This window comes from Odontesthes bonariensis, chromosome 18 (genome assembly GCF_027942865.1).
Source record: "Odontesthes bonariensis isolate fOdoBon6 chromosome 18, fOdoBon6.hap1, whole genome shotgun sequence".
Lineage (NCBI taxonomy): Eukaryota > Metazoa > Chordata > Actinopteri > Atheriniformes > Atherinopsidae > Odontesthes > Odontesthes bonariensis.
In genome coordinates this window covers 26,072,716-26,094,191 of record NC_134523.1, presented here as the reverse complement: position 1 = coordinate 26,094,191, position 21,476 = coordinate 26,072,716, and the positions used below count along the sequence as shown (strand labels likewise).

The 21,476-nt window shown below is 42.4% G+C and overlaps 1 protein-coding gene across 8 annotated transcripts in view; it reads left to right on the top strand.

The window, feature by feature from the left end:
* Positions 1–3,597: 3,597 nt before the first annotated feature.
* Positions 3,598–21,476, top strand: part of macf1a (microtubule actin crosslinking factor 1a) — a 286,863-nt gene continuing 268,984 nt past the window's right edge. For 7 of the 8 annotated variants that reach the window (XM_075449489.1, XM_075449488.1, XM_075449490.1 and 4 more), the window contains exons 1-2: positions 3,598–4,034; positions 15,622–15,877. In XM_075449489.1, the coding sequence (XP_075305604.1) occupies positions 15,637–15,877 (241 nt within the window). In that variant the 5' untranslated portion in view covers positions 3,598–4,034; positions 15,622–15,636. The remainder of the gene's footprint in view (positions 4,035–15,621; positions 15,878–21,476) is intronic. The other variant, XM_075449485.1, reaches the window with a different exon arrangement.

Below are 21,476 nucleotides of genomic sequence, written 5' to 3'. Positions count from 1 at the left end.
CTGAGGGTTTTAGGTCCAAGAACGATGACTTGGGGTTTTTTCTGGGTCCAGAGGGATGAAATTAGACAACGTCAGTGCTTTTTGTAAACACGTTGTCTGAGTAACTGCTTATTTTTACAGGGATACCCACGTTTCTCTGCTTCTACACACCTGATTCAGATCAGTGCATCAGTGCATCATCAGCAGGCTTGTGCAGAATTTAACAATCTTTTGAAGAGCTCCATTTGATCTGAAGCAGGGAAACGTCTAAAACCTGCAGGACAGCGGCCCTCTGGGACCGGATGTGGGCGTCTCTGGCCTAGATGAATAGGGCTGGGTGTTGTCAGCATTGAATTGGAAATGTACGCCATGTTTTCCTGATGATTGTCCCCAAAGGAAGCTCCTATCGAGAGAAGAGAAGTGGTTCCCGCCCGGAACCCTGTGGGACACCATAATTAGCTCCGGCAGGTGAGATTATGCCTGTGGATCGACGTGTTTTTCCTGTGTGACCCACTTATGATAACTCTTGTTATCAAACAGTAATTTTACTCTTATATTTTAAAAATGATGATGCAACATTAGTGTTACATCAGGCATAAAAGATAAAAACACCAGATATCCTGCATCAGTACCTCATGATTTGGTGCTCCCGTTATCACAAAGATTAAATTGTGGAAGTTAAATGTTCGACTTAATAGTCAGTCCACATTATGAGCTTCAGTTTCTATCTTTGCATTATATCCTTCTTTTTACCGGGGCGGTCAGTTCAGCGTTGTTCAATAATTAACTGAAAAGAAAGTAGGGCAACGATCCAGGTGAACTTTGCTCTTTGTTTGTGTTTGTTTGTGGTTTGTGGTCAGCGTGGCCACTCGGACCGTCAGCTGCTGTTTGATTAAAGTGCATAAACCTTTAAATAAAGAAGATAATCCCAACTCATCCACCCATCGTACCTGCAGCCCGACTCAGTACAGATCAGCCAAGGCTCCAGACAGTGACACCAAAACAACCATTTTACAACAGAAAAAGTATTAAATTAATCAAACCCACACTAAAAAGTTTAAAAAGATGTCACGTTAGGACTCTACATATTGATGAGTGACCAATCTTTTACCCCCTGGCCTACAGCATCGGCGGAGTTTGCGGGTGGGCATTATAAGCACATATTCATAGTCTTAACATAAATAATGCCTTCATTTTGTGTTTATAGCATTTAACTCACATATTCTTGCTGTTTTGGTCTCATTTATTGCATTAATATGCTTTTATTCAGTATTATATTAACAGGCAAGACATTATGGCTGTGAAGAAATGTAGATTCTGTACAAATGGGAAGTGCCACATGAACTCAAATTGCTGAATCTCCTGTGTGCAACCAGTTTAAGGCCCCTTATCTCCTGAAAATAAATCCAAATTTTATCACACAGAAGAAGGAAAAATCATTCAAGTTTCATTGTCTTGGCTGTTATCAGTCAGAGATAATTCAGGGAAACAGTCACTCAGTGGGGTTACATGGCCCTGAAAGGATCGGATTATTGGCTAAATTACAATGAGACTGAGTTATTAAGTGCATGTAGACACCTTAATCAGACTAAGAATTGGATCGGATCGGATTAAGACCCCGAGATAACTGGGTTGAAAGTCACTCTAAACCTGCTTGTAGACGCTGAAGCACGTGGTGAATTGGACTTTGCGTTCTGCGCATGCTCCAGATGTTTTCCCGGGGTCGTGACCCGGAAGTCAAAGGAGACGATATTACTGTTGTTGTCGCCGTCAGAAAGAAACAAACAACGCGATGGAGAATGCTCCGTTGGGCATCGAGTTTGTGCAACAAGCAGCTCATCACAGACCAAATGTAGAGGGACGTAGCTTCATCTGGCTCTGCGTTCTCCATCTTTCTCCAATGCCTGAGTTTGTTGTTGTTGTTGGTGGTGAAGAGGTCAACAGGAAGTGGCTCTATTAGCAACAGCTGGAATGGGTACAGCGCCACCTATCATACCGGGGTATGACACGCTTTGTGCCTCTGATCCCATTCATTCACCGCCATATATCCAAGGAGAATTACCCTTTGCTCAACTCAATCTTATTGTGATTTATCCAATAATCTGATCCTTTCAGAGCCATGTGACCCCACTGACTTTCTCATCAGCTTTTCTCATTGAGGCACCTTTAAACAAAAAGATGGTTGGAGTTGAAACCACTCAAACGCAACCATTTTATGTTGTTTACCACCGTCACTTTATTGCTTTGAAGTTCAAACTGAGCATCAGAATGGGGAAGAAATGGGATTTAAGTGACCTTGACCGTGGCATGGTTGTTGGTGCCAGACGGGCTGAATACCACATCTGAACGCACAGCACGTGGAACCTTGAAGAAGATATATATATATATACACACACACACACACAATTAATAATTCATTTTGACAGCCCTTGTATATACATATATGTCCATCCCTTTATGACCCATCTTCTGGTGGCTACAGCAGGATAATGCACCATGTCACAAAGCTCATATCATCTCAAACTGGTTTCTGGAACATAATGAGTTCCCTGGACTCCAATGGCCTCCACAGTCCAACAGAGCACCTTTGGGATGTGGTGGAAGGGGAGATTCTCATCACAGATGTGCAGCAGCCGACACATCTGCAGCAGCTGTGATGCTGTCATGTCAATATGGAGCAAAACCTCTGAGGAATGTTTCCAACACCTTGTTGAAAGGATGCCACGAAGAATTAAGGCGGTTCTGAAGGTAAAAGGGGGTCCAAACTTTTACTACCAAGCTGTACCTGATAAAGTGGCCGGTGAGTTTAACTGTCAAAGTTATTTCTACTTTAGTTTTCTATTAAAACAGGTTCATTTAAGGGTTTAACCAGATATTTAGCATAACAGCTAAATGCTGCTTCTCCATGTTTAGTCTGGACTCTGGACTGGACCAGCTGACCTGAGTCCTTGGATCTAAGAGCTCTGCTGGCTTTATATTCTCTGAACAGATCACATATGTAAACCATCAGCAGGCTTTTAAAATCTATTCTGTGACTGACTGGAAGCCAGAGTAAAGATTTTAAAGCTGCTGTGATGTGTTCAGATCTCTTAGTCCGGGTTAAAACTCCAGCAGCAGCGTTCTGGATGAGCTGCAGATGTTTAATGCTCTTTTTGGGAAGTCCAGTTAAAAGAGCGTTACAGTGATGGAGTCTACTGGAGATGAATGCATGGATGAGTTTCTCCTGGTCTGTTTGGGAGAGGAAACCAGACAAATCCAAGGGCAGCCCAGTCTGTGAGGGCCTTGTCTCTGCTGAATGGGAGCGGCAGCCCAAACACAAGCCTCCACCTTTTCCTCCAGCTGTAATCGATTGCTTTCTGAGCTACTCTCCCTGCCTTGCTCCAGATGTTTGGAGCAGAGCGGGATGGGATTATAAAAACCCAGATAACTCAAATCATGGGATGTAAAGAGCACGGCTTAGAACCGGTGCTGCTTCTTCTATGCAACTCTGGATGTATGTGAATGAGTAGCTGCTGCAAATATGCCAGCGTGAACGCCCTTTCTCCCCCCAAACCGAGCCACAGAGTGTGCGCGCGTCACGGTCTGGGTTTGGCGGTGCTGCTCGGATGACGCAGGGGAACACCCGAACTCTCCATTTCCGCGACACTCACCAGACTCCGTGGACATGGGTTAAGTGTTGCAGCCGTGAAAACAGCCTATTGAAGAGACGGGGAGAGTGAGAGTGTGTGTGAGAGCGGCCCAGGAGAGGAGGGCCGGTGGGGGGTTGCTGAAGCCGAGAGGAGGAGAGAGGCAGCGCGGGGGAAAGCAGGAGGACAGCCATTACCACTCAGGATCACACCGCTTGCTTTTCGCTCCCCACCCTCACCCACCGGCTCCGTGTCGGCTCGGTTATTTCTGGAGGAAGATTGGCAACAGTAGCCCCATCGGTGGAGGGGAAAACATCCACCCACCCATCTATCCTTCCATCCATCCGGAGGAGAGGCAGCAGAGGCGGCCGCGTCCCCGGCCTCCCTCGCGCGGTGCTCGGACTCTTGGAGCGCCGCTGCTCGGTGAAGGTAAGCAGCTCCGGTTCCGGTTCCGTCTCACAAACCAAATCATCGCGACGGATTTTCCAGACCTGTCATAGCCAGAGATGATAGGAATTGCTTAAGATCCGGTCGGAACAGGATGGCCACTGACAGCTTAGGAGATATCATCTGAAATGAATTTAAAGGGATAATTGATTACGGTTTAAACCCAATCGTGGTCCGTGAATATGAACTGGGCTACACAGTGTGTATTCATGAGTTTCAACGTGTTGATCATTGACTCTGCGTTCAGTGACATTTATTTCAGGAGGTATGTTTCAACAGAATTAAACTCAGATAGTCTAGCTGTGTGGAAACGTCCCGTTTGAAGGCAGGCTGCTCGTGATTTGTGCGCCGGAGCTGGAAACCAGCAGCGGACATTCAGCCAGAGAAGGTTTGTGGGTCGTGAGAAGGCTGCCGGGCTTCTTCCCCCGATGAGAGACTCCGCAGCGGCAGCACAGACACAGCAGTCTGCCAGCAGCGCCAGCCACAAATGGATAAATGTAATTAGTTTATTTGATCTATTCAAGCAGCGGCTGCGTTTTTTGGACAAAGAGCCCCCCTGCTCGTGCGTGCGGTCCGTGCGTGCACGGAGCGGGCTGGCTCCATGTCCGCTGACCATTCATGCAGAAATATTTCGAATCAAAGAAAGAAACAGAGAGAAAGGAATGCGTGCAAAGCAGGCATGAAGCACCAGCTGCGGTGTGTCTGTGTTTATGAGCTTTTATTGATCTGTGCAACCCCGAACAGCCAATTATACCCACAGACTCCCCATCATCACCTCCTCCTGCACGCATCCCAGTGGACTCCCAACCTCAGTGATATCATGCGAGGTGCAGCCAGAGGAAATAAAGAGCGAGATTCAGACAGGATCCCCTCCTGCCGCTTTGTACCAGATGGTCTTCTCCCTCCAGCCTTATGTCTGACTTCCAGCTAGATCTGAAGAGCTATTCCGAGTCCATTCAATACTACAGATATGGTGCTTTTCCAGCATTTTTTCCCCATCTGCACACCTAGTATTCTGCACGTATGAAAACCTGGATGTGCTGAGCACTGTTGGTTGTATTTCAGTTCAAATTCCTGTTTTTTCGGGGATCACATCAGCCATTACCACATTAGCACACACAGATGAGCCAAATCCGAGCTACTTTAGGCACTGACGGCTCAGTTGTGACACTGATGAGTTCTGTGGGCCAGATGTGGACCAGAGGTCATGAGCTGGGCCTCACTTGGGTTAGGATATGTGTTGTATGGGCCAGAAGTGGTCTTTGTTATTGGTTAGGGCAAGTGTTGTGTGGGTCAAGCATGGCCCGAATGCCCGAAGAAAATGGGATTTGGGCCGTGCCAGCACAGTCAATCAAGGCCAGATGAGAGGAAACTCCATTTAAAGGACTAGTTTGACACTTTGAGGAAAACGGGTCATTAGTTTTCTTGTAAATTACAAATGTTCAAGCATTTTCCGAAGGTGGTTACCTCGTTTCCTGCCTGATAACCACTCCAGGTTGCAGTGCGTTACCTCTTTTTGCCAGCTTACTTATTTAAAATAGGCCCTTTTCAGTGAATCAGCTGTATAAGTAATACTTTTGTTGTATGGGCCGGAGGTGGTCATAATGTTTAAGCCTGCTTTCATATTGGTTGTGTGGGTCAAGCATGGCCCGAATGCCCGAAGAAAATGGGATTTGTGCCGTGTCAGCACAGTCAATCAGGCCAGATGTTTCTGAAGAAGACTTGAAATGGGTCAAACGTTCTCTGCACCTTGGTGAACAACAAAAAAAATGACGGCACATCTGTTTCCTTTTTAATTTAGTCTCTGCTCACTGCTATTGCTTTATATAATACATATATTATATAAATATATATGTATTTATATATATAAATAGAGTATATATGTAAATACTCGCTCCATATTTTGTGCAAAATATGGAAATTGCTGTGAATAATCTAAAGTTTGCTTGATTTGTTCGATCAGAATGAGCACAATGAACTCAAATATAGAAAAGCAGCAATAAATTTCTTCTTTACATTCTCCATTTTTTGCTTAAAATCAATAAAAGATCAGAAGCTTTTTTTTTTTTGTTGTTGGATTCTTACAGTGAAATGAATGTGTTTATATCAACAGGAATAAAAGAAACGGATGAAAAAAACACAGTTTGCTGTGTGTAAACTCTAAATTACACCGTCTCAATTTGAAGGATTTTTTGCTTCCAAACAGTATTCCTGTTGTCATATTTGACTTGGAGCAGGTTGGTGCTATTCAAAGCAGCGGCAGATATTTCACTCGGCTCGTGTTCGAGCTAAATTCTTGTCAATGAATTTTTTAGTTCTTAAAAGCCTAGTGAGGTTACAACATCGATATCTTTCAAAACAGAAAAAAATGATGCAAGCGTAACACCGTGGGACAGAAATATTGGGAGTGGGACATCATGGCCTTTGTTTGGAAACAGCTGGAACTCGGCTCTTTCTTTCAGGACCCCTTTTCTTTTTGTGAATCACTTGACTGGGACCTCAGACTTGCTGTCTGTCCTTATTACAGGTCAAAAGTTTCTGTTTTTTTTCGCCTCTTTACACCTAATTTGTGCACAGCAGCAAAAAAAACGAGGGAGCAAACTGAGACGGAAAGAAATAGAAAGAGTCTCTTATATCCTCAGTTGTTTTATGACGTTAATAATGACGTCCCAGAGCTGTGAGTGTTAATTAGTGTGTGTAAGACGACCATATGACGACACATGATTGTGTTATTCCAGCATGTTCTTATCCAGAGGTGGGTAGAGCAGCCAAAAATTGTCCTCAAGTAAAAGTACTGTTACTTCAGAATAATATGACTCAAGTAAAAGTAAAAAGTAGTCATCCAAATAATTACTTGAGTAAGAGTAAAAAAGTGCTTGGTGAAAAAACTACTCAAGTACTGAGTAACTGTTGAGTAACGTCTGATTTATTTGTTAACACAAGCATTCAATCAGACAGACAAAAATACTAAATAATCATCTTTAGGCCAATTAGAGTTCATCCAGTTGATAAAATAAATTAAAATGACTTAATTAATTACAAAATAGCTTAAATTAAAATAATCCAGGTAAATTCAAGTACTTCAATAAAAAATAAAAGAGACTTAGGAAATGTTTAAAACATATGTAACCCATATGTAACCTAAAAAACAAACATTCATCTATCCATGGGGGGAAACTCATTTAGGAAACTTACCGCTACATGTTTCCTCAAGTTAGATGTTGAGTTTCTGCTGAAATGTGCGTTTGTTTTGGTTGACACAGAAGACACATAATGTAGCTGCTGTTTCTCACTCTTTGTAAGGTAAACATGCTTTCAGTATGAGGCCTCGTCTGCGTCTTCATTTCCCACCGTTGATTCTGACATTTTTCATCTGTTTCTTTGTTTGTTTGCTACGACTGCTAATGCTAAAGCTAACCCGTCACGCCGCTGAGATTGAGTACGGTCACGTGACCAGACTGCACGGCTATGTTTGATTGGTGAAACACAGTCAGGTGGTAGAGCCTTTGGCGGAATTCTCTCTCTCTGTCAGAATAAAACATTAAAATGAGGCGTACGCGGGGGGATAAAAATAATGAGGCGTAGAATACCAAAGAGGTGAGAAGAAAAGTAACCAGCTCATTGTAGCCTAATGTAGCGGAGTAAGAGGACAGTTTCTGCTGCACAAATCTACTCAAGTAACAGTGAAAAGTATAGTGATTTAAAAATACTCCTACAAGTATGATTTTTTTCAAAATCTTACTCAAGTAAATGTAACTCGTTACTACCCACCTCTGCTCTTATCTCACCCTTCATTTCCTGCACGCTCACTTTCCTTTTTGTTTCCCTTCTTTTACTCTCACTTTAATTAACTCTGCTGAGTCGTAAAATAAGAGGATTGTCGGCTTGATGGTCCAGTTTGTACAAATACATATATTGTGTGTATTTGTGTGTGTTGCTCAGTCCAGTCAGTCAATGTGTTACTCATCTTGCCGGCGGCTGTGATTTAAGGGGAGGTGTTGCTCATTCATCCTCAAATTCCACTTGCCATTTAGTACACTTTTAACAACTAATGGAACAAATGTGCTTGAAATGTATTTGTCATTCATGCATGAGAGGAAAGATGAGAGGAAACTCCATTTAAAGGACTAGTTCGACATTTTGATGAAAACAGTCATTTGTTTTTCTTGTAAATTTCAAATGGTCAAGCATTTTCCGAAGATGGTTATCCCGTTTCCTGCCTGATATCTATCTCTTATCTCTTTTTGCCCGCTTACTTATTTAAAATAGGCCCTTTTCAGTGAATCAGCTGTATAAGTAATACTTTGGGGTTTTATTTAGATGTAATTGTCAGCAAGTGCACAACATCCAAGAGATATCTTCACTCAGAGAGTTACAACTTACAAACTGAAGTGAATGTTATTCAGCTATATATACTTATTTAAATACATACAGCCTATGTGTAATTCTATGAGAGCCTACACAGGGATTATGCTTAATTTCATTACTTAGCATAAAGACAGCAAAGAGCTACATCTGTCTGCATTCTGTTCAAAATAAAACCTGGAGTAGCTGCAGCCATGTCTTTAGCTCATGATTTATCATTTTGTCTCAAAAAATGGCAACACAAAAAAAATCCTGTTTCTCTGGATGGATAGCTAGCTGTTTCCCTGTGTTGTTTTCCCACCGCTAATCGCTTCTTCTTGCTCCATGTCTACTTGACCTACAGATAAGACAGACGGCAATCTTTTAAGCTAACATGAAACATGAAATGTAATTGTCGTTTTACAGGACATGATGCTGTCTACCATCTGATGTGGAGATGAAAATGCAATGGAATTATGGTTCAAACTAATATAAAACTAACTTAGATCAAGTTTAACATGTCAATCGAGTCAAATGCTTCAGAAATGGAGTTACTGGCACTTTGCTAAGCTAGGCTAGTTAGCTTTTAGCAAAAAAAAAAAAAAAGGGGTTTTAGCTAGCATTATATTTCTAGCTAGCTGTATAGCCAGAGTTCACACCTCCTGTTTAGGTTTTACTTGCCATATTTTACAATTTATCTGTATGTAATTTTTCTCCATTATTATTACAGGATGATCACAAGATGTTGGTAGTGATCGAGTTGGTACACTCAATCAGAATATTTTTTTCAAATTCAAGAAACAGGGAAAAGTGGGTATATTAGCTCTGGCTAAGTCTATCTAGCTTTAATTAGCAAGAGAACCATCTGCTTTTAGTTTCACTTTTAGGTTTTTATCTTGTCTTATTGAGTTTCAAGACGTCAGATGATGTAAAGCTGACATGCAACACATGCACAGTTTAGTAAAATAGTCACAACAGTGTTTTGTGTTCTGCTGGGACTTTCTGTATTTTAAATGAATGTGGATACAAAATATCTGAAGCACAGTTCTGCTTTTCGTGAGGCTGCAACAAAAAAGCGATCATCAGTTTTTAAAGCCAAACTGTGCTTTTAGACTGGAAGGGTTTAGTCATGGAGTTAAAAAGAGACTATCGTCCTCTTGTCCGACCGTCTTCTACACATTAACCCGGCGCATCCGAATCACATGACTGATTTAAGGTGATGTAGCAGCTCTGTTTCAACTTGTGTTGAAGGTGTGGACTTCAAACTATATACCAGCTTTTAAGTTTGTGATGATAGGTCAAGTAGAAGGAAGAAACTGTAAAAACTGGCTAATCTAAGGAAAGTCCTCGCTGTGGTTCTCACAGTAAAAAGAAAAATCTGAGGTTTTTCCTCCTCAGATCTGATATTGTTTTTGTGTGATTTTAGGTCTAAGGTTTGAATACAGTATGTCAAAATGGAAAAAATAACCATAAAGTCACACATCAAACACAGCAAACGAGGCAAGGAAACAGTTTTTAGGCAAATTAAACCCTGTACGCCAGAGGTTTTTAAAGTTTTAAAGTAAACTTTAGCGTTCAGTTGTTGCTCCGACATGATTCACTTGTTGTTTGATTACGGCTTGGAAAAGACCCTCTCACAACATCTGTCGCATTTTACAAATTAGCTTTGCCTAGTTACTGGGTGAATTTGTAAAATACCCAAATGTGTTGAGCCACAACGCATTTCTTTATATTTTACCTCCAAGGAGCCAAGCCTTCTTGTAATCTTTTAAAGTAGTTTCGAGTAATAGTTTTAGGGGTTTTCTTTGGCCATTGGTTGCTTTTCCATTTATTTTCAGTCCAGTCCTCGTAACTAACCATCTTTAGAGGAATGTCTTTTCTTTAACACTGACCAATGACACATGAAAGCATAATTGCACTAAACTCAAGGGATGAACCAGCGTTATGACCACATAAAACCCAACTTAGCTAAAAAAAAAAAACACATTTTCCAGGGGTGGTCTGTGGCGTAGTGGGTTGAGCAGATGCCCCATGTACAAGAGACTATAGTCCTTGCTGCAGCTGGTCCAAGTCCCACATCAGATGACCCTTTGCTGCATGTTGTTCCCCCTCTCTCTGCCCCCTGCTTCCTGTCTCTCCTCAAACAAATACTTAAAAAAAAAACAAAAAAAAAACGTTTTCCTGGCAATATAAAATGACTTGAAGTGACCTCCCAAAAACCCTCCCCAACAGTCCTGATGAGGGTCATGAAGAAAATGTAAGTTAATCAGCACGTAGGCTAAACAACGGCTCTCAGGCTAATTTGCTTCTCTCTGTGAGCCTGGATTGTATCATGGAAAGGTCGACTGCCAACAGGTCAGATTTAGGTTGCAACTCAGTTTTGAGCAGATGTGTTTATAAAAAGGATTTATTAACCAGCTTTTAACCCATATAATGTTTAGTTATTGGGCATAAAATTGGGTCAAGGATTCATTAGATGCACACCGTGGATCACATGTGTGAATCAGATGCGTTTCCTGCTCAGGAGGCTCTGTGATAGGGTTTTAGAGTTTGGCAGATCAGAGTGTAATGTTTGTCTGGTGAGCATGAATGTCAGTGAGAACCTCATCAACGGCCGTTAAAGCGCTGGAATGCTGCTCTGGCAGTTATGACCGTTGGTTTTCTTTCCCCATCCCTCTCCCCGACTCTCTTTTCCTGTCTTCCCCGTTCTTTCTCTCATCACTTTGCTGCTATACCTCCCCATCTCTGCCACAGTGTCCCTCTGTTTTACGTTACTTTTGTTTCCTGCTGCAGACATACTCATTCAAGCAAATACACTCTGCCGGGCCTGAGCTGTGGGAACAGACCCAGTCTGTGTAAATCCTGGCTGTGAGTTATAAATCAGGCCGGTAGAGCATCGAGCTCAATATCTGTCACGGGAAGAGCCAAGAGCCAAAGCCCTTGAATGGATATATTGCTTATATAGGTCAGCTTTACTCTGTAGTAGTTAGAATATGAGCTGGCAGGCACACCATTGAAACAGCAATAATGTTGATTAATTATTTACGTTGTTTGTCAAGCAAAAACAAAGACTGTCAGTGAAGAATCAGCTGATTCTTTCCATTTTTAACGAGTGTAAATCAAATATTTTGGAAATTGCTGGAACTTCAGAGGATCTTTTAACAGATACTTAGATACTTGGATGCAACACTTTCAGGTTATTGAAATGCAATAGATGTGCAAACTGAAAAAATAAAGGTTATGTTTTCATGCAAATAGTCTGAAAATGTTCTACTTAAAGAATAAAACACCAGTTTTGATGGTAAGAATGAAAGATTAGTATGTTTTCAAGCAAAAATGGCAACATTTCACACATTTCAAGTTATTTTATATAACTAGTTGCTACTTTTCTTTCTTTTTAATCATAATAAACTGAAAAAATCAGGCTTAGAAAAGTTTTTGGATAGAAAACATTACATTTGAAGCGTGGGAACTGAGATTAAATCGCTTTACACGAACTTATGATGGTAATTTTTCCCCTTATTGACTGTGTTGATAGATCGACGGATGAATAGAAATCCAAAGATGCTTTTATGATCTGATGAGGGAAACTGTTCAAAATGTGTTTGTAGTAATGAAGAAATCTATGAGCATGAGATGGAAAGGCCTCTGTGAGGGTGTAATCGGACAGGAAGTGATGTCGCTGGCGCTAACACTGCTTCTGCTGGTGGTTTCTTTTTCTTCAAAGGTCTTGTTTTTTCCCTTAATGTTGCTGTAATGACACGGTGCAGCCTTGAAGCTTCCATTCTGGCTCTATTTATAAAACCTCTCGTTGCGGAGCCACTGACTCACTGACACACAGTTACAAACCATAGAGCCTCCCGCAGGGGATTCTGGGAGGGCTTTAACCTCTTCCTCGCGCGGTGTTGCCGGGGAGACGGAGGGATTCAGGAAGTGGGGCTTTGCCAGCGGTCAAGCCAGGGGCCAGCAGCAGGAGGGGGGGGGTGCAGGGGGAGGGTTTTTGGCAGCAGACGTGCAGATGGAAATCCCAGCCGCTGTGTTGGACTCGCAGATAAAACACTGACACATTCCCACTGCGTGACCACCACTCAGGCCGGTCCACAGCTTAGTCTGCTGCAGGCACCAGGGGAACAAAGACAGATCTGCTGAGTGGATGTTTTAGCTGTCAGAAGGAGTACTCAGTCTTCGTTAGAGTTTAGCCGATTGTTTGCCGAGTTTCTCAAAAGTCAGAAAGTCTGTTTTATGTTCAAACTGTCAATGGATGAAGAGTCAAACAAACTTGAGTCGCTATAAAAACAGAATGTGTTTATAATAAAAGAAAATACTCATCTACAGATATTTAAAGATGATAAATATATTTAAAAAACACTTTATAAAGGAACACCTGTTACCCCCAAAACTGGACTGACAGGAAAACAGAACTCAGTGTTTGGCTGGTCCTACATTAAGTTTGATATTTAATAAAAAATAGTATAAATACAGCCTGTAACATATAATGAAGGTGGGACAGGAGCAAGTTGAACTCTTTTAGCAGCACTTTGTGAACTGAAGGGAGGCCAACTGCTGCAGCTTTAAAAGCTAAACATTTTCCGTTCTTAAAGGGATAGTTCGGCTCTTTTGACATGAAGCTGTATGACATCCCATATTAGCAACATCATTTATGAACATTTTCTTACCCCCTGCTGCGTCCTGTGAGCCGAGTTCCAGCCTCGTTTTGGTGTTGATGAAGGTAGTCCGGCTAGTTGGCTGGGGTTTAAAAAATAAAGCGTTTTGCTTCTCAAAACAATATGCGTTCAACAGAGTAATACATTTGCATCACAAAATCGTTCTCCAGGAAAAAGTCAGACCTCACAATCACTTGGTCCTATTTTCTCTCCCTTCGTATCACTGCGTGCTGCCGCCTGCCGCCTGCCGCCTGCCGCCTGCCGCCTGCCGCGCCTGTTACGGTGTTTGCTGCTCGGTCTGCACTTCGGTCTGCACGGTCTACACAGCAGGCAGTGATGTGAAGGGAGAGAAAATAGGGCCAAGCGATTGTGAGGTCTGACTTTTTCCTGTAAAACGATTTTGTGATGCAAATGTATTACTCTTTTCAACGCATTTTGTTTTGAGAAGCAAAACGCTTTATTTTTTAAACCCCAGCAAACAAGCCGGACTACTTTCGTCAACACATAAAGGAGGCTGGAACTCGGCTCACAGGACGCAGCAGGGGGTAAGAAAATGTTCATAAATGATGTTGCTAATATGGGATGTCATACAGCTTCATGTCAAAAGAGGCGAACTATCCCTTTAATGTAGGATTTCAGCTGCTCAGCAGTTCAATTCCTCCTTTGTTGTGTTTCATATGGACCGCCCTGCAGGCAGCTCAGTGTAGCAGCTGGACTCGATAGATGGCCCTCTATAGAAGCTCGTGCACGTCCATCTAGAAGGTGATAATATAGATAATACGGATTTAGAGACGACCACTGGTGAAAATCAAGCTTCAACACGTTCACCTGGTGTTAGGAGGGATTATGAGTGAAAGAAGAAGTTAAAATCATGAAAAAACTTGTGTCATCACGCGGCTTTAAGTTGAAAACAACATCTAATTTAATCCTTCATTTACTGCCCTGCAGGATGCTGAACATGAAACTGAAACTGATGGAGGGATGTGATAAGTCAGAATGATGGGACGCCTCATCTGTTTCAGACGAGATGTCTTTGAAAACATTTTTGCTGTTTCATTCTGTGGTGTGCTGAGGTCAGAGGTATTGATCTATTGGTTCTGTGATGGACAGATCGGATCATCAGGTCCCCGGAGTCCACACGAACTCTCCCTCCTTGTGTTTGAACTGCTTTTTCCTCAACTTGGCGCCTGTGATTGATTTCAGAGAGACGTTTCAAAGTGTAGAGATGCATGGTTCAGCAGCAGATAGTAGAAGAAGAGAGTGAAGCTTTAGAGAAATCTCAGAGTCAGCTCCTTCTGCTTCTTTTCTCCATCGTCTCGGCTCAGGCTGCCGTTCTCTGCCATCACGCCTCATGCACCAGCCTTCCTGGCTTGCTGCTCTGCCACATCTGGCTGCTTCCACCTAACCGTCAGCCTCCTGTGTAGCTGCTGCCATGGCGGGCACAGCGTCTTACAAAGGGGTTACTTTGGTGGTTTTCCACTCCTAAACAAAGCTAAGGTGCAAACACGTCTTATGCATTTGCTTTTTAAATGTGATAGAAGGCAGCACATGTTGCTGTAAAACCTCAGTGAGCTTTTCTGCATCAATGCTGCCGTCACAGAAGTGGAAATGAGCTTTGCTCATTGGGGCCCTGATCCAAGCCCATCCCATCCCAGAGCCTGGCTGCAGGGACTGGCTGCTGACAGCAGGCTGGATGCTCCTTAGGGCTCTTTGCTCCATTTCTTCCAACAAAGATCTGGAACACTGACGGCTCTGACCACAGCACAGGTTTCCACCGTGTGACGCTCCATCCCAGACGCCTCCGAGCCCAGCTTAGGCTTGCTCACTTGTCCTTTTAAACACTGAAATTCCTCCAGATTCCTAGAATGCTTGAATGAATTCTGCTCTGTAGAAGGAGAAATATGCAAATCCCTTCCAATCCTTCTTGACAAACTGAAGATCCTCTGAACATCTTTGCTCCTCTCAGACTCAGCCTATCACGGATGCTGCCTTTGATTACAGTAACCTGTTAATATCACCTTTTTTTAAATGACTGCATCTATTTTTTAACTCATTACCAGTGCTAAATTGCCCTCGTCCCAAACTTTTCATAAGGATTGAAAGTTTATCTTATAGAGTCTCTGCTGCATGCGAATCCATCAGGGACTGCATGAGAAGATGGGAATTCATGCTGAGCGTAGACATTCCCACATCTTTAGCTTTGGTTTGTCTCTGCTGCTCTTTGCATGAAGACATTTTATTTGTGTTTTTATAGTTCTTTCCTCCCCAGAACAGTTTTTCCTCCTCCTCCTGCAGGCAGCTGCACGTGCAGCTCTGCAGCCTCTTGAACTTTTTAACTCTTGTCTAGACGTGATGATTAGTTTAACCCAGTTGTTCAACCTCCTTCTTCCTTTTCCTCACAGCTGCGTTATTACTGCTGTTACATCTAAACGTTTGCATCATTAATGACATCAGCAATGAATTATACAGCGTTTCCACTTTGTTTAAAGCTGCTTCTTCTCTTCTTTCTGACCTCTTTTCCTCCCATATCCCCTCTCCTTCCCCCCTCCTCCTCCCTGCAGCCCTAAAGTGGAAAGATGGAGTCATCAGACGATGACACTCTGAGCGAGCGCTCCTGCGTTAGCGAGCGTTCCTGCATGAGCGAGCCCACCTTCCGCAGCGAACGTTCGGGGGGGTCTTTGTCCCCGTGCACATCGGGACTCGTGGGCCCACCTGGAGACACGTTGCCGTGGAACCTGTCCAAACACGAGAGGAGGAAGAGGAAGAGCCAGGACTCGGTGCTGGACCCAGCGGAGAGGGCGGTGGTTCGTGTCGCAGGTAAGGAAATCAATCCCACACTTTGGTGCTGCCAGTGTGCCTTTGAGCTCTGTGACTGTTCGGTGGAGCCACTGTTCTGAGAAGCTTCCAGCTAATCGGGGTTAAGGAAAACATTTCAACCGTATCCTAAACACGAAGGTCCAGCAGCAGAGGGGTTGCATTCAGACTCCCTGTGATTTACAGTTGGCCTGCTGTATTGTCACATGGTGAAGAGTGTCCCTTTTGTGATCTAACATTCACCTCTAACAGGTGTTTGACTCCCTGTTTGAGACATAGATCCATTCAGAAGGACAGAATATAAGTAGAACAGGTCTTTATCATTGAAATTAAAGCATTTGTTAGCTCTGTCCACTGTTCTCCACTGAGTATGATCCTGTGTGATTGAGCTTAAACAGCTGCTGCAGACCCAGAAGTCACTCTGTAGGCATCATTAGGGTCTTTAGTTTGATTCAGGCAGCCATGGGCAGCCGTTGGAGTTCCTTGAGAAGTGTTTCCTCACAGCTTTGGTTGGGGATAGATGAGGAGGTGATTTTTTTTATCGTTGGCTGGGATGATTTACGGTTCAGTCATAGAGAGGTTTAGTTGAAGGTGGCGTTGCTTCATCCGTGTGGATATCACTGAGAGACGGGCTGAGATTCATGCTGAGACAAGGGGGTCATGTGGCGACAATGACGGGTGCAGTTGGCTTCTCAGGATACGAGGTAACTGGACCCAAGGAACTGGTGGATATTGCAAAGAGAAGCAAATCTTAACCCCTTGTAACTGTTTGGAATGGACTTATCTTTTCTTTTCTCCAGAAAAGAGGGGACAACAAGCACCGTAACACCATTCAAAGGATACCTGTTGGAACAGGGAAACACGAGTTAATGACCCAGCAGTCTGAGCCTATAGCAGCTTAACTATGGGATGTTTCAGGATCACCTGAGCCATCCCTAACTATAAGCTTTCAGATCAGACTGAGACACATAAACAATTCTAAAATGGATGCTATCGCAGCAAATTTGTGGATTACATTTAACTCTAGAGGAAGGCAAACATTTGTGCAGCTACACAGGAAAAGATTGAGAAGGAGAGGCCACAAGGCTCGCTGTTACTGCTTTAACATAAAGCTGCATTTAATGTTGAAATGTGAGCGTAGCATCGGGGCGTTTAGTCCGAGGGGGCATTTAATGCAGATGATGGTTCTTCATGACACACTGAAAGAACACCGAGTGAGGCAGTTTGTTTTGGAAAATAACAGGATGTAGGATGCTGTGTTTCACTGTGATTTAAGCACATTAATCAGGCGACAACTTAATGTGTTGGTGCCAGGTCTGAATGACGCCCTGGTGTTTTTTGTGTAACATGTTGAGACGGCGATCTGATTCGGTCACACTTAGTAACATTAACAAACGCACACAGCCTATGGGAGTTAATTTGGGTTCTGATCAGCTGTTCAGAAGAAGCTGACAGATTGTATTGTTACTATCCAAACTACGTTACTCTATGGTTTTAACTTTTTTTTTCACAGCCGAGCTAAACGAATGAAGAGAAACTTGTGTGTAATTCCGTGCGTTTGTTGGCTTCATTTCATTTTCTATATTCTTCTGCAGTTATGAGAAAACTGTGTCTGACAAACCACGGCAGAGATGTTGGAGACAGTCAGCATGTTTCCACGACAACGGAGAAAAATCTCACCAAAACCACACTTCTAAAATACATATAAACAACTCAACTCAACTTAATTCAACTTTATTTATAAAGCCCTTTAAAACAGCCGTGGCTGAAACAAAGTGCTGTACATGAATAACAACACGAAATATAAGGCATAAAACATAAGAACGATGTAAAAACAATAATAAACAATCTCAATATTAAAACAATAAAAACAATAAAACCATAACAGAAACAGAGTCTCATGCTGGGTTAAAAGCCAGGGAATAAAAATGGGTTTTAAGACGAGTTTTAAAAATGGACAGTGAAGGGGCTTGTAAAGTGAGGAAAGCATAAACATGTTGATGCTGTCGAGGATCAAATCCCTCTTGCATTTATACGCCCAACTCGACTCAGATCGACTTCGAGGTGCTCTGTGCGGGTGCTAAAGTTGCATCTTTTAGCATCATTTCCAGCCGAATAATGGCCAAGTAAAGCTGCTCTCATTCACATATTTTTCTGTTTCTTTTGTCAGAAACGGGGACTGAAAATCAGCCCATTAAGACTTTGTGTCAGCTCCCTCAAAGCGTTTCCAGACTGTCGCTCTGCTCTAATAAAATCCTGATTTTATAACAACAACCTAGTCTGACAGAATCACCGTTAAAGTAGCTTAAAGGCGTCGTCCGTGCAGTGAATTCAGCTACTTACATGCACCGTGACCTCCCACAGAGGAAGTTAGAGGCAGTTAGAAGTCTGGAACATTTTTTCACACAGTCCATCCTTCAGGCAATAACCCGATTCTCCTCCTGTGCATGTATACTGGGACAAGGATGGTGGTCCAGTTAAGTTGTAGCTGCGCTAACTTTAAGTGTCATGCAATTAAACCCTGACAATCAGCTCAACGAGCTTAAACGTGTAGAAAATTGATATTTTCTGCTGCTTCCATTCACTGCTGCTGTTTTAAATAGAATAGAATAGAATAGAAGTACTTTATTCATCCCAGCTGGGAAATTACTTCACAGTTGCAGCATACAGACAAGTAAAAATAAAAAATAAAAATAAGAATAGAAAATAAAATATATGTACAGCAAAAAGTGCAACAATGCAGTTGTGCGAGATTGAGATGACCATGATGACCATAATTAGTGCAGAACCATGATTAACTGTTATTATACAGAGTGATGGCATGTGGCAGGAAAGATTTCCTGTATCTGTCCCTTCGACAGCGGAGCTGAAACAACCACTGCTCACTCTTACTGTACTTTAATCTGAGTTATTATGGTGATATGACACGCTTTTGTGCTAAAACTGTGACTCTATGTGGACTTAACCTCTCCCGAAGTGCGATCTGATCTCAAGGAAATGGAAAATATCTTCTCAGTCGTGTCTGAATGAACATTATAATATCATATATTATTAAAAACCTACTTATTTAGGATTGCTTTTAATACCCAGTAGTATGATGGCACTTTTGTCTTATTTTATCTTAATCAATTTTGTTGTATTTTATTGCTTTCACTGTTCTTTTATTGTTTTTATTTGTTTTTACTTATTCTTCTCTATATTTATTACCTTCTGTAAAGCACTTTGGTACACCCTAAGGATTGTCTGTAAAGGGCTGTATAAATAAAGTACATTTACTTTTACATTATAGGAAAAGTGACCAATGTGCTGTCGCTCTAACAGAGGATTAATACATTAATGCAATGTAGCTCAAGATTTCTGCAGGAATAAAACGCTGGAAGAGATGAGTGAGCAGGTCGAATACAGATGACGCATCCCTCACATTTCCGTTGGACTCATTGAATGTCACAGTAAAAAGGTTTTCGTCTCTGAGTGAATACGACTTCAGGCGTCCACGCTGACATTTTGCCTCCTTCTGGGTCACTTCCTGAGAAGTAAATATCACAGAAATGAGAAGTAATATGTGTTAAACGGGATCCTGTGTTCACGCCGAGTGTAAAACATCCACTCTGTGTCATCAAACTGCTAATTTTCTCTAACTCTCACATGTATTAATTGCTGGTTGTGAGGAAATGCCAGAGCAGAATGAGAGGTTTGCATTCAGGGTTCGCATTCTGAGTCGTCGTGTAAAGATGCTGCAGAGGGGAGAATCCTGATTTAGGCCTCTGAAGTCAGCGGCTTGTCTTTAAGATCCGACAACCTTCCTGACTCCTCATGCTCTGCTTTGTGGACGCTCCTCCTTTTTTCTCATCTGCTTCTCGGTGGCTGATGATGTGGAAATGTAGGTTACTCGTCTCTCCGGAGAAGCTGGGCCTCCCCTGCTCCAGGCTCTGTTAGCTTTTCCTCTTTTAGTGGAGATGAGGGCTCAGCGCTGCGGCGCTGCAGCTTTTTCCTCTCACGTTATCTCGTAATTGTGCTGATTATTTACTGTTTAAGGCGTCGGTGGATGGCCAGCGTGGCTTAGGGATGGGAATTGTTGCAATTCCGGTTCCATTATCGATGTCGATTCAGTTCATTATATTACATTACGGTCATTCTGCAGACGCTTTTATCCAAAGCGACTTACAATAAGTGTGTTCCACATCGGTAGGCAAAAGAACTTCATGTCACAAGAAATCTGTGACTTGGACTCAAGTCGACTCGAGTTGCTGTTTTGATGACTTGTGACTTGACTTGACAAAAAATAAAAGACTTGAGACTCGAGTCGGACTTGGAAGTTAAAGACTCGGCACTTGACTTGACTTGAGACACGATGACTTGAATGACTTGAGTGTTAAGCATCTAGCATAACTTCGAACTTTGTTCGTCATTTGAAGATCCATTCTGACCAGTAAGTGCTCGTCAAATTAGCTAATATTATCCTGTTAGCCTAGTCTGTAGTTAGCTAACATTAGCTTGATATGATATGGGGTGGACAGGTTGGACACATTGGCCAATGATGTTTACTGACAGTTACTTATATCTTGTCTTTTCACTTTATTAAGATCAGATTCTGCAGGTAAAATTGCAATAATAAGGTGACTTGACTTTGACTTGACCAAGAAAAAATTACTTGGGACTTGAAAGCTATAAGAGTCACCTTATTATTGCAATTTTACCTGCAGAATCTGATCTTAAGAAAGTGAAAAGACAAGATATAAGTAACTGTCCCCCACCCCGTATCATATCAAGCTAACGTTAGCTAACTACAGACTAGGCTAACAGGATGATATTAGCTAATTTGACAAGCACTTAGTGGTCAGAATGGATCTTTAAATGACGAGATGTCGTCTGGCTGTCCGAGATGTTGATGCTGCATGTCTTGCACTGTGCTGTTCGTCTTTTGCCGTCAAAATGGTAATTACGGAAGCCGAAGACAAAGCCGAAGACTCTCGGTGCCCCTCCCGCTGACATGTTGATCCTGCGCTCTTACCGGGTAATCCATATTATTTTTTTAATCATTAATTTTATATTCAAACTGAAAACATGAACTGAATAACACTCAAGTCATTCAAGTCTGTGTCTCAAGTCAAGTGCCGAGTCTTTAACTTCCAAGTCTGAGTCGAGTCTCAAGTCTTTTATTTTTTGTCAAGTCAAGTCACAAGTCATCAAAACAGCGACTCGAGTCCCCATCTCTGGAAATAAAACAGGCAGAATGGGGAAATGATCGAGTTTGAAGTATGTGGGCGATGACAAGACACTGAAAGTCTCGATTAGAGACATGGAAACAGCATGTAGGTCATGACAGGGTGAGCGGGTTCTTGTAAGAGAGACGCATCACTGTGCACGTGTTTGAATCTTCGTAAATGCTCTGCCGGCGTGTGTAGAAAGATAGCGATATTCAGACACGTTTCCAGATCTGCAGAGTTTATGTTTTAGAGTCTCGAAACTTCTGTGTCGGCTCTCCAGAGAGAATAAATCTGCGTTTTCAATCAGCCGTATTTCGAGCCGGTTAAAGTCAAGTTGATGCTGACTGAAAGCGTTTGGAGGGAAGATTTAGATTTTTTTTAATGATCTTCTTACT